The sequence below is a fragment of the Dipodomys merriami genome, unplaced genomic scaffold (assembly GCF_024711535.1).
Source record: "Dipodomys merriami isolate MVZ:Mamm:240054 unplaced genomic scaffold, mDipMer1.0.p SCAF_78, whole genome shotgun sequence".
NCBI classification, from domain to species: Eukaryota; Metazoa; Chordata; class Mammalia; order Rodentia; family Heteromyidae; genus Dipodomys; species Dipodomys merriami.
The window spans coordinates 3,864,019-3,876,411 of NW_027206379.1; the positions used below are offsets into that span (position 1 = coordinate 3,864,019).

At 57.8% G+C, this 12,393-nt stretch overlaps 1 protein-coding gene across 7 annotated transcripts in view; it reads left to right on the forward strand.

Annotated features, from left to right (window-relative positions):
- The window catches only part of Nadsyn1 (NAD synthetase 1), a 32,415-nt gene that overhangs the window by 8,446 nt on the left and 11,576 nt on the right, over nucleotides 1-12,393 (forward strand). For 6 of the 7 annotated variants that reach the window (XR_011369201.1, XR_011369202.1, XM_070009675.1 and 3 more), the window contains 11 exons: nucleotides 304-357; nucleotides 681-770; nucleotides 1,767-1,818; nucleotides 2,731-2,819; nucleotides 2,929-3,046; nucleotides 3,899-4,030; nucleotides 5,193-5,267; nucleotides 6,302-6,426; nucleotides 7,544-7,592; nucleotides 11,365-11,467; nucleotides 12,090-12,258. Coding sequence is in view for 5 of the 7 variants with exons in the window: in XM_070009675.1 (XP_069865776.1) it covers nucleotides 304-357; nucleotides 681-770; nucleotides 1,767-1,818; nucleotides 2,731-2,819; nucleotides 2,929-3,046; nucleotides 3,899-4,030; nucleotides 5,193-5,267; nucleotides 6,302-6,426; nucleotides 7,544-7,592; nucleotides 11,365-11,467; nucleotides 12,090-12,258 (1,056 nt within the window). In the remaining 2 variants the exon portion in view is untranslated. Of the gene's footprint in view, nucleotides 1-303; nucleotides 358-680; nucleotides 771-1,766; nucleotides 1,819-2,730; nucleotides 2,820-2,928; nucleotides 3,047-3,898; nucleotides 4,031-5,192; nucleotides 5,268-6,301; nucleotides 6,427-7,543; nucleotides 7,593-11,364; nucleotides 11,468-12,089; nucleotides 12,259-12,393 lie in introns of those variants that run through there. The other variant, XM_070009679.1, reaches the window with a different exon arrangement.

Here is a 12,393-nt window from a genome sequence, read left to right on the forward strand (position 1 = left end):
GAACCACAGCTCCATTTCTAGCATTTTGTTGGTTCATTGATAAGTGTCTCATGGACTTTCCTACCTCGGCTAGCTCTGAACCTTGATCCATCCTCAGATCTCAGTCTCCTGCATAGCTGGGATTACAGGCATGAGTTAACATGCCCGGCAGCATGTGCATTTTTAAATTTATTTGAGAATGCCACAAAAGGGCCTTGGGTTCTCAAACTTGCTGATGGAAGAAGCTTCCTGCGGACGCAGAGCACTCACACACGCCCTCGCTGGTGGGCTTGCCCAGCACAGACACGCGCCCCCTCTCCGCAGGCCCGTGATGCACCGCAATGTCCGCTACAACTGCAGAGTGATCTTTCTCAACAGGTGGGTGCGGGCCGCGCTGTGCCCTCCTCTGTGGGTGCCTTCGGGGGGCTGCCTTCTGACCGGAGTGCCGCCCCTCACTGAGCTCCCGCCCCTCCTGAGGGCGGGAAAGTCTCTGCCCATCCGCCCACATCGGAGCACAGAGGGGCCCGACCCTCTGGCACGGGAACTGTGGGGGTGAATGGAGCCATGGGGACCCATCTTGCAGTCTGGGTGGTAAAGCTTGGAGAGGGACAGTCATTTGTCCAGGGCCCCTCGGCGAGCAGGCTCTGGGCAGCAGCACCCATGTTTGGGGGCCCTGCGTGAGCACCCGATTCCTGCCGCAGGAGGATCCTGCTGATCCGGCCCAAGACCGCCCTGGCCAACCAGGCCAACTACCGCGAGCTGCGCTGGTTCACCCCCTGGGCCAGGAGCCGGTGAGTTTCGGGGTGTTCTGTGAGGGGCTTCAGCCCAGCCTGGGGTGGGGGGCGGGTTTGCCCCCCACCCACAAGAGGGGCCTGCCTCGTGCTGTCTAGACCAGCGCCGGCCCTGCTCGGCTGAGTCGGTACTGAGCGCTGCCGGGCTGCACCCCCGGCCGTTTGTCTGGGGCCCTCGGCTGTCCTGCGCCTTCAGTAACCCCTGTGCATCTGGGACACTCAGCGCCACCCGCTGACCTCTGGGGTCACCCCGTGCTGGGGGAGGGGTGACCCGCAGCCTCCGGGCCCGCTGCCGAGACACCAAAATCAGCCCCAAATCATCACCTCGTGTCCTGGGGTCAGAAGCCCTCCATGTTGGAAACTGCTCTGTGCTTGACCTTATTCTCACTTTTCTCACATTAATCTCCCTTTTAAACATTCTTCCTTTTATTTTTCTTAGTGCCAGTACTTGGACTTGAACTCAGGGCCTGGGCTCTGTCCCTGGTTTTTTTTGCTCAAGGCTAGCGCTCTACCACTTGAGCCACACCTCCCCTTCCAGCTTTTTCGCTGGTTCATTGGGAATAAGAGTCTCACGGACTTTCCTACCTCAAATGTCAGTAGCTAAGATTGCAGGCGTGAGCCACGGGTGCCTGGTTCCATGGCATTTCTTGACTTCCTCCTGCCCGGCACGGGGTCCCGGCCCGCAGCCTCCCCTCTCCTTCTAGCACAGCTTGATGTGGAGTCTGTCTGGCTGATCGCTGTCTGTACCCTGAACTTTCTTGCTTGAAGCTGGCACTCCTTGGACCAAAGCTCATTTCTAGCATTTTGCTAGTTAAAAACTGGAGCTAAGAGTCTCAGGCCTTCCTTCCCTGGGCTGGCTGTGAACCTCGATTCTCAGATCTCAACCACCTGAGTAACGAGGATTACAGGCGTGAGCCAGCGGCGCCGGCTTGAGTTGAGATTCTTGCCAGTCCTGTGTCCGGGGCTGACCGTCTCTGACCTCTGCCGTCTCCCCAGGCAGACCGAGGAGCACTTCCTCCCGCGGATGCTGCAGGACGTGACGAACCAGGTGCGTTCTGGGCGCGACTGCCCGTGCTGCCCCTAGTTTCTTCCAGGACAGGAGATGGGAGGCGGGAGTGTGTGCAGAAAGCCCCAGAAAACTCTAGAAGCAGGCAGAGGAGAGATTTCCAGAAGTGAACTGGGGACCAGCTCTCAGAACAGGCAGCTGGGCCGGTGCTCCAGGACTACAGCCACGTGCACAGTGGTCAGTGATGCGGCTGGCAGCGGTGGGGGCATGGTGAGACAGGGTTGAACTGGAATTTGGCTGGGTGCTGCTGGCTCATGCTTATAACACTAGCCACACAGGAGGCTGAGATCTGAGGACTGGGGTTCAAAGCCAACCCAGGCAGGAACATCTGTGAGACTTACCTTCAGTTAACCAGCAAAAGCTAGAAGTGGAGCTGTCATGGTCCAAGTGGTAGAGCGCCACCGTGACCCCTGAGACGTGGCTGGGCCTCTGGGCTGACTCCCTGGCTGCCGGGGGCCCTGCCGCGTCACCTTGGTGTGGAGGAGACGGACACAGTGGGCTCGAGCTAGGCTGTGCCGCCGCCCCAGTGGGCGTGTGGCATCCCCACGCGAGGCTGGCCCTCGTGGGTTAGGAATGTGCCTCTTCGGTGCCCGCAGGCCCGGGGTGGCTTCTCCCTGTCTGGCTGAGCTCACCTGCGTGGGGGCGGGACGGGGCCCCTGTCAGCGGAGAAAGCGCCCGGGAGGGCCAGAGACGCCATGGAGACCCGGGAGCCTGTGCGGACGCAGCCCGGGGTCCTCGCGGTGTGATGTCAGACCCTCGGGCCGGCAGAGGCGGAGCAGGGCTGGACGGGCCCGCCACGGGAGCGCCGCACGGCGGCGCCTGCCCTGCACCAAGGCCTCCCGAGGCCCAGACACGGTGGCCACTGACCTGTGACGCCTTCGCCTTCACCTGCAGGACACGGTGCCCTTCGGGGACGCGGTGCTGGCCACCTGGGACACCTGCATCGGGAGCGAGATCTGCGAGGAGCTCTGGACCCCGCACAGGTCAGCCGGGGGTGCCCACCGCGGGGCCTGGGGTGCACGGGGAGCAGGAGTGGCTGCAGGAGGGCGTCGGGGAGACCAGCCGTCTCCTCACCGCCGCGTCTGTCCGCAGCCCACACATCGACATGGGCCTGGACGGCGTGGAGATCTTCACCAACGCCTCGGGCAGCCACCACGTGCTGCGCAAGGCTCACGCCAGGGTGGACCTGGTGACCATGGCCACCACCAAGGTGGGCACCGAGTGGGACGGGCGGGCGTGCGTCCGGGGAGGGCGCGGCCACCAAGCACAGGCCCACATGGCAGCCTCTGTGTGGCCGGGAGGGAGGCCGCCTGCCTGTCCCTGTGTGGCGTGTGTGCCAGTGCCAGTGCCAGTCCTGAGGCTTGAACTCAGAGCCTGGGCGCTGCCCCTTACCTCTTTTTACTCAAAGCTAGTGCTCTACCACTTGAGCCACAGTGCCACTTCCGGCTTTTTGGTGGTTCATTGGAGATCAGAGTCTCACGGACTTGCCTGCCCGGGCTGGCTTCAGACAGTGATCCTCAGACCTCAGCCTCCTGAGCAGCTGGGATGACAGGCGTGAGCACCAGCACCTGGCCTGTCTTCCCTGTGTCCTGGGCCGCACGGGTACAGGAGGACAGTGCTGCAGTCCTGTGTCCCTGGTGTGGACGTGTCAGTCCAGTGCTCTGCTCCACACACCGTGTTCTGGCTGCTCCAAACCTCCCTACATAAGGCTGAGGCCGGGTGAGGTCACCCGTGGAGGTCCTGTGCTGAGGCTGGGGTGAGGTCACCCGTGGAGGCCCACACTGAGGCCGGGGTGAGGGGTCCGTGGAGGCCCCACGCTGAGGCCGGGGTGAGGTCACCCGTGGAGGCCCTGTGCTGAGGCCGGGGTGAGGTCACCCGTGGAGGCCCCACACTGAGGCCGGGTGAGGGGTCCGTGGAGGCCCTGTGCTGAGGCCGGGTGAGGGGTCCGTGGGAGCCCCATGGAGCACCGCCTCCAGGGAGGACGCGGATGGCAGCTCCTGGGCTCTGTCCGCCCATGTGCGTGTCCCCGTGATGGTGACAGGGCACCTGTTCCCACGTGCAGAACGGCGGGATCTACCTGCTGGCCAACCAGAAGGGCTGCGACGGCGACCGGCTCTATTACGACGGCTGCGCCATGGTCGCCATGAACGGCAGCGTCTTCGCGCAGGGCGCCCAGTTCTCTCTGGATGACGTGGTAATGGGCTGCGCTGGCGGGCGCTGCGTCGTGCCCGCCCGCTGGTCCCCGCGGGGTCCCCGTAGCACGCAGCTGGCACAGTAGGTCCTGTTGGCGGCCCAGGCTCAGCCCGGGGACGCGCCCAGGCCTCGTGGCCCCCGTGCGAGTGTGGTGGACAGAGGGCACGGGAGCAGAGGCCCAGGACCCGCGCGGGGGCGGCGCTGCAGGACCCGGTGGGCTCAGGACTGGGCAGGGGCTCCTTCAGGCAGCAGGAGGCCGAGCTACGGTGGGTGTTTCTGCCGTTCCAACCCATCGGGGCCAGCACGGAGCCCTTGCATTTAGCACCAAAATGAGCACCAGGCCTCGGTTTGCCTACCCCGCCAGTCCCGAGCCCTTGGATCAAGGCCACCGGCCATTTCACGTTTCACAATACTGGAACTTGATGGTCTTGTTATTGTTGTTGTTGCCATAAGAAAAACCAAAGCCGGGCGCTGGTGGCTCACGCCTGTAATCCTAGCTACTCAGGAGGCTGAGATCTGAGGATCGCGGTTCAAAGCCAGCCCGGGCAGGAGAGACCGTGAGACTCCTATCTCCAATAAACCACCAGAAAACCGGAAGTGGCGCTGTAGCTCAAGTGGTAGAGCGCTCGCCTTGAGCTGAATTGCTGAGGGACAGCGCCCAGGCCCAGAGTTCAAGCCCCACGACCGACAAAAAAAAAAAAAAGAAAAACCAAAGGCCAGGTGAGCTGAAGAGCTGAGGGACAGCGCCCAGGCCCAGAGTTCAGGCCCCACGACCGGACCCAATAAATAAATGAAGTGGGGCTGGTGACACCAGTCCCACAGGCAGTGTGTCCAGGCCAAGAGGTCGCAGCTCTGGCCCTCCTCGGGCTCCAGCCCCCAGCGCTCCTCTCCTCATGGTTTCAGGATGGCTGCAGCACCTCCAGCCATCCTGTCTCCACAGCCACATTTCACAGGCAGAAAAAGAGGCTTTCTGTGTGTCTTCTAAATAAGAGCAGATCTTTAGCGCAGGGGCTTCGTGTGGAAATGGCCCCTCCAGGACAGGTCTGAGCGCAGTGGAGACGGTTGAGGACGCGACGGTGTGGCGTGGCCCCTGTCCCTGCTCTGGCGGCCACGGCTCCTCCACGTGGCCCCGTGTCAGTTCACATCACTTCCCCCCCTCCCAGGAGGTCCTGACGGCCACACTGGACTTGGAGGACGTGAGGAGCTACAGGGCGGAGATCTCATCCCGGAACCTGGCGGTGAGCGTGGGGCAGCCCGGGGCCGTGCGCAGAGCTGGGCTCCCACCCTGGCAGGGAGATGTGCCCACAGCGGGGCCCAGGCTGGGCTTTGTCCTACCCCGGCACCCAGGACCCTACGGGCCTGTAAGCCCGTCACCCACAGAGCCACAGCCCTGCCTTTTCTTTCCTTTTTTTCTTTGTGCCAGTCCTGGGGCTTGAACTCAGGACCTTGGCACTGTCCCTGAGCTTTTATGCTCCGGTCTAGTGCACCACTACTTCAGCTACAGCTCCACATCTAGCTATGTGGTAGCTCATTGGAGATAGGGGTCTTACGGACTTTTCCTGCCTGAGCTGGCTTCACACCATGATCCTCAGCTCTCAGCCTCCTGAGTAGCTAGGATGACAGGTTGAGGTAGTCTCCACACCACCCAGCTGGCCATTCTTAATGTCTTCCTGGGGTTGTGTGACCATCGCCCCAAGTCAGGATGAAACGTTTCCACACCCCAAGCTGAATGTGTGCCCAGGAGCAGTCCGCTCCGCCTCCCCCTCGCACACACGTGCACACGCACGGGCTGTCAGCTCTGCACACAGCGGGCGTGTGTCCACACGCTGTGCCACAGTCCTTTTCACGGTTGCGTAGTACTCCGCAGAGGGGTTTAGCACAGAGTGTGTATCCATCCCTGCGCTTCTGGGTAGCGAGAACTCCCCCCTTGCCATCTGTGAGGAGCCCCACAAAGTGTTGGGAGCATAAGCGTTACGTTCGTTGGTTTGTGTCCAGGAGGAGAATGGAGGTGGCCCCGTGCTGGCCTCCGTGTGTGTGCTGCCAGACTGCCTCCTGGCAGCCGGGCGGGGCTGTGGCCCAGCCCCCGGCCCCACAGCCCTCACCTCCCCCTGTAGCTCTGACCCCCCCCCCCGGCCCCAGCGCCCCGCACGTCTGTCCCGCTTCTGCCAGGCCTAGGGCCTGGCTCCCAGGTGAGCCTCAGCACCACGAGGCCACCATTCCCGCTGAAGGCACCGGATGCAGTGTCCTGTGTCCTGCCTGGTGTCCCCCCCAGGCCAGCAGGGTGAGCCCCTACCCCCGGGTCAAGGTGGACTTTGCCCTCTCGTGCTCTGAGGACCTGCTGCAGCCGGTCTCCGTCCCCGTGCAGTGGAGATACCACAGCCCCGAGGAGGAGATCAGGTGCGTGTCCCGGTGGGGGGAGATCAGGTGTGTGTCCCGGTGGGGGAGGAGATCAGGTGTGTGTCCCGGTGGGGGGGGAGATCAGGTGTGTGTCCCGGTGGGAGGAGATCAGGTGTGTGTCCCGGTGGGGGGGAGGAGATCAGGTGTGTGTCCCGGTGGGGGGAGATCAGGTGTGTGTCCCGGTGGGGGGGGAGATCAGGTGTGTGTCCCGGTGGGGGGAGATCAGGTGTGTGTCCTGGTGGGGGGAGATCAGGTGTGTGTCCCGGTGGGGGGAGATCAGGTGTGTGTCCCGGTGGGGGGAGGAGATCAGGTGTGTGTCCCGGTGGGGGGAGATCAGGTGTGTGTCCCGGTGGGGGGAGATCAGGTGCGTGTCCCGGTGGGGGGAGGAGATCAGGTGTGTGTCCCGGTGGGGGGGAGGAGATCAGGTGTGTGTCCCGGTGGGGGGAGGAGATCAGGTGTGTGTCCCGGTGGGGGGAGATCAGGTGTGTGTCCCGGTGGGGGAGGAGATCAGGTGTGTGTCCCGGTGGGGGGGGAGATCAGGTGTGTGTCCCGGTGGGGGAGGAGGTCAGGTGCGTGTCCCGGTGGGGGGAGGAGATCAGGTGTGTGTCCCGGTGGGGGGAGGAGATCAGGTGTGTGTCCCGGTGGGGGGAGGAGATCAGGTGCGTGTCCCGGTGGGGGGAGATCAGGTGTGTGTCCCGGTGGGGGGAGGAGATCAGGTGTGTGTCCCGGTGGGGGGAGGTCAGGTGCGTGTCCCTGGGGGGTCGCGCGGCTGCCGCCCTCCTCCCTGGGGCTTCTGTGGGCACAGCAGGGGCTCAGCGCCTTCCCCTGGGCTCCGTGAGCCTGGGTCACATTTCTTCCTAGGCTGGCCTCAAATCAGGATTCTCCCATGGCCAGCCTCCCGAGTCACTGTCTCCGTGGGCTTGGTAAAGCAGGCCCTGGGCCGTGCGCAGGCTAGGTCCCGTGCTGTGAGGGGCTTCCCGAGGCTCTGTCCCCTGCGGCCCCCTCCAGCACGGGGCAGGCTCACCGCGGGGCCAGCGGGGAAACACTGCCGCCTGGGGGCCCGCGGCGGGGCAGCTCCCAGGCGCATGGCCGCGCGACTCGCTTGGTCTCTCCGCAGCCTTGGTCCTGCCTGCTGGCTCTGGGACTTCCTGAGGCGAAGCCGACAGGTAAGACGGCCCGTTTCTAGCCAGCTCTATTTAGTTCTATGACAGGCTGCTCAGGCATTTCCCCCCATTTGTTTACTTATTTTTGGGGGTGGTACTGGAGCTTAGACCTCGTGTTTGCTAGGCTGGTGCTCTCCTGCCGAGCCACGCCTTCAGCCCTGGTTTTTGCCAGTCATCTTTGAGATACTGTCTCACGTCCTGCTGGTGCATGCCAGCACCACCATCCACCTCTTCCAGGCTTCCTGTAGTTGCTGGATGACCAGCGCGTGCCAGGTGTCTGGCTTCTTCTGTTGAGATGGAGTTTGACAGACTTCCTGGCTAGGTCTGGCTTAGCACCGTGACCCTCCCAATCTCAGCTTGTGTAGTTTAGGATGACAGGAGTATACCACTGCCAGGCTACAGGTTGAAGATGGGGCTTGTAAGTTTTTCTGCCCAGGCTGGCCTCAAACCACAATTCTCCTGTTAGCCTCCTAAGTAGCCGAGATTATATGCAAGAACCACTACCCCAGGGGGTATCTATGTGCACGTGCGCACATGTGCATGTGTTACACCAGTCTTGGGGTGGTCTTAGGGCTTACACCCAGGATCTGGGCACTGCCCCTGACCTTCCTTTACTCAAGGCCAGAGCTCTACCACTTGAGCCATAGCTTTAATTCTGGCTTTTTTTTTTCTTTTGTTAATTTGTTTGGGGATAAGGCTCATGGACTTTCTTGCCTGGGCTGGCTTTGAACCTCAATCCTCTGATCTCAGCTTCCTGAATAGCTAGAGTAACAAGTGAGAACCTGGCCTAGGGTGCTTTGGGTTTTTTTTACGTTTTTTATTGTGAAAATACTGTACAAAGGGGTTACAGTTACATGAGCAAGGTCACGAGTACATTTCTTACCCAGTATTGTTGCCTCCTGCTTTGTTTTTCCCCTACCATCCCTTCCCTCCCACCTTCTCAGCCTACACCCTCTACCCCCGCCTAAATTGTAAAGTTTGTTTGTCGACATAGCGTCTTGTACATCTCATTGTTGCAATGGGTCCACCTGTATCCCTATTTAAACAATTTGTCTTCTCCCTTCCCTTCCCCAAATTATACCAACATCAAATACAGTGAAAATGGGTTATACCATGGGGGAGAGACATACAAAGCAACAAAAATATCACATGGTACCTTATAAATACGTTAGAAACTAGCAAATAAGAAAAAAAACACTTGTGCCCCTATCTTGGGGTTCATTTCTTTTAACATCGTCTTCTCTGACCTTTTCTGCTTGACTCAGACATAAACTAAATATTGCAAATAAGGGAAACCATGGGACCTGTTTCTTTGGGCCTGGCTTACTTCACTTACTATAATTTTTTCCACGCCTTTCCAGTTCCTAACAAATGGGGCAATGTCGTTCTTTCTGATGGAGGCATAGCATTCCATTATGTCTATATACCACATTTTCTTGATCCATTCATCTACTGAGGGTGTTTTTATTTTATTTATTTTTTTTTTTTAATTTTTTTTATTGTAGAGATACTATACAGAGGGTTACAGTTACATGAGTGAGGTAATGAGTACACTTCCACTTCCTCTTGAACATTGTTACCCCCTCCATTGTTTTCCCCCTACCATCCCCTCCCTCCCTCCCTTCCCCAAGGTTCTTTTTTTTTTTTTTTTTTTTTGATCGTGATTAAGTGATTACTTAATTTCCGGAAATTCACAGTATTGTGGAATAATGATGCTCATTTAAAGTCACAAGTTCATTCTAACTTTCCTGGAGCAAATTGTCTATCACAGTCTGTAATATATAACGGTGCTCATATGTTATATACCATATATGTGATCAGCAGCATGGGGATATTTAGTAGTGGTTCAACCAGATGAGTGGGAGTTCTTTGTTTCTTAAGTCCTGTTAGTTTTGTCATATCACCTAACATTTTGGATTCATCATCCACTTATCAGGGAGACCATGTACTGTTTGTCTCTTCGTTCTTGGCTTACCTCGCTCAACATGATTCCTTCTAGCTCCATCCATTTCCCTGCAAATGCCATTATTTTGTCATTTCTAATGGCTGCATAATATTCCATTGTGTATAGATACCACAATTTTTGGATCCATTCATCTGTGGTGGGGCATCTAGGTTGTTTCCATATCCTAGCTATTGTGAACAGTGCTGCAATAAACATGGAGGTGCACGTGTCCTTGTATATTGGTTCCTGTTGTTCAGGGTAGATGCCTAGAAGTGGTATGACTGGGTCGTAAGGGAGGTCAATCTTTAGCTTTCTAAGGACCCTCCAGACTGCTTTCCAAAGTGGTTGTATGAGTGTACATTCCCACCAGCAGTGTAATAGCGTTCCTCGTTCTCCACATCCCCTCCAGCATTTGTCGTTGGCTGATTTGTGGATGTGGGACATTCTGACTGGGGTAAGGTGGTATCTCAGGGTTGTCTTTATTTGCATTTCCTTCACCACCAGGGATGATGAACATTTCCTCATGTGTTTCTTTGCCATTTTTATTTCTTCATTTGAGAAGTCCCTCTTTAGTTCCCTTGCCCATTTAGTAATTGGTGTGTTGGGTTTGGGAGGGATTAGTTTCTTGAGTTCCCTGTATATACAGGATGTTAACCCCTTGTCTGATATATTGCTGGTAAATATTTTTTCCCAATTAGTTGGTTGTCTTTCTAGCTTGGTTGCGATAGCTTTATCTGTGCAGAAGCTTTTTATTTTAAGGTAGTCCCATTTGTCGAGTCTCTCTCCAATTTGTTGTGACCCTGGGACTCTGTTCAGGAAGTTCCTTCCTGTGCCTATTAGTTCAAGTGTCTCTCCTACTCTGTCCTGCAGTAGTTTCAGAGATTCAGGTTTAATGTTAAGGTCTTTAATCCATTTTGAGTTGATGTTGGTGCATGGTGATAGGCTGGGGTCCACTTTTAGTTTTCTGCATGTGGCTGCCCAGTTTTCCCAGCACCAGCGGTTGAAGAGGCTGTGTTTCTTCCATTGTATGTCTTTGGCTCCTTTGTCGAATATCAGCTGGCTGTAGGCCTGTGGATTTATTTCTGGATCTTCTATTCTGTTCCATTGGTCTTCGGGTCTGTTTTTGTGCCAGTACCATGCTGTCTTTGTTATTATAGCTCTGTAGTAGAGTTTGAAGTTCGGCATGGATAGCCCTCCCATATTGTCTTTATCCCCTAGAATTGTTTTGGCTATTCTAGGTCTTTTGTTGTTCCATATGAATTTTTGGACTGTTTTCTGTATTTCAGTGATGTACGTCATTGGGATTTTAATAGGAATTGCGTTGAATTTGTATATTAGTTTTGGAAGTATTACCATCTTTACTATATTAAGTCGGCCTATCCAGGAGCATGGGAGGTCTTTCCATTTCCTAGTGTCTTCTGCAATTTCTTTCTTTAACTTTTTATAGTTCTCATTAAATAGTTCTTTTACATCTTTGGTTAGGTTAATTCCTAAATATTTTATTTTTCGGGAGGTTATTGTGAATGGGGTTGCTCCCTTTATCTGAGGGTGTTTTTAATGCACGCTGCCGTCTCTGCCTCTGGGGGTGTCTTTTTGCACGGGCCTGCGGTGTGCCCTCACCCCGCCGTCTCTGGCCTGTTTGGAGTTCTTCCGTGGTGACTCCACTTTAGGACTCGAGTGGGGGTCTTTTCTCTCCAGAAAGCCCTTTGGCGCGTGCGGTGCTCTTTTCCAGTGCCCATGGGTGGCAACCATGACTAGGGCATGTCAGAGCCAGTGGGGGGCGGAGCCTGGGGGCGGGAACAGGCCCTCACAGTGGTCTTCCTGCTGCAGGCCGGCTTCTTCCTGCCCCTGAGTGGAGGCCTGGACAGCGCAGCCTGCGCCTGTGTGGTCTACTCCATGTGCCGCCAGGTGTGCCAGGCAGTGGCCAGTGGAAGTAGGTGACGCTGTGGGTCTGAAGAGGCTTTGGGGTGGGCAGAAGCCCGGGGAAGCCAGAGGCGTGAAGGAGGCTTCCCACCCCTGTACTGAGTGCCCTAGGCCAGGGCCTGGGGACAGGAAAGCCAGTGGAGGCCCTGCCTGGCTTGGAGCTGGAGACGGAGCCTGGCACTGCAGACAGCTCTGTCTCTCGCGCTAGTTTCCAGACTTGAATCCTGCTCTCACTTGGCCTTGTCACTCAAGGCTGGCGCTGTCACTTGAGCCACCATTCTTCTGGCTTTTGGGTAATTAATTGGAGAGAAGAGTCTCACGGACTCTCTTGCCTAGACTGGCTTTGAACTGTGATCCTCAGATCGCAGTAGCTAGGATGACAGGCAGGAGCCACCGGTGCCTGGCTGCAAGGAGCTTTATGGCACAGGGGAGAGCATGCCAAGGGGCCGGCGACGGGGCTGCGAGGGTCCAGACCCGGAGGGGCCGGGCAGCCTCGGGCGCCAGGCTGGGGCGGGCGGGGCGCAGGGCAGCCTGGGCGCCAGGCTGGAGTGGGCGGGGCGCAGGGCAGCCTCTGGGCGGGGTGGGATCCGTGTGGAGGAGCTTCCTGCATGCTGTGTGCATCTGGGTTTCAGATGAGGAAGTGCTGGCTGACGTTCGGGTCATCCTGGACCAGAGCAGCTACACCCCCCAGGACCCCCGGGAGCTCTGTGGGCGCCTGCTGACCACCTGCTACATGGCCAGTGAGAATTCCTCCCAGGAGACATGCCGCCGGGCCCGAGAGCTGGCCGGGCAGATCGGAAGGTAGCCCGGCCCTGGTCTCGGGGCCCGGGCAGGCGGCGGTGATCCAGCGGGGCCCGTGGACCTCTGGTGGCAGCAGAGCTGGGGCGCACCGGGGGGCTGGGTGGGTTTCCACTCGCTGCTGGGCTTGAGCCAGAC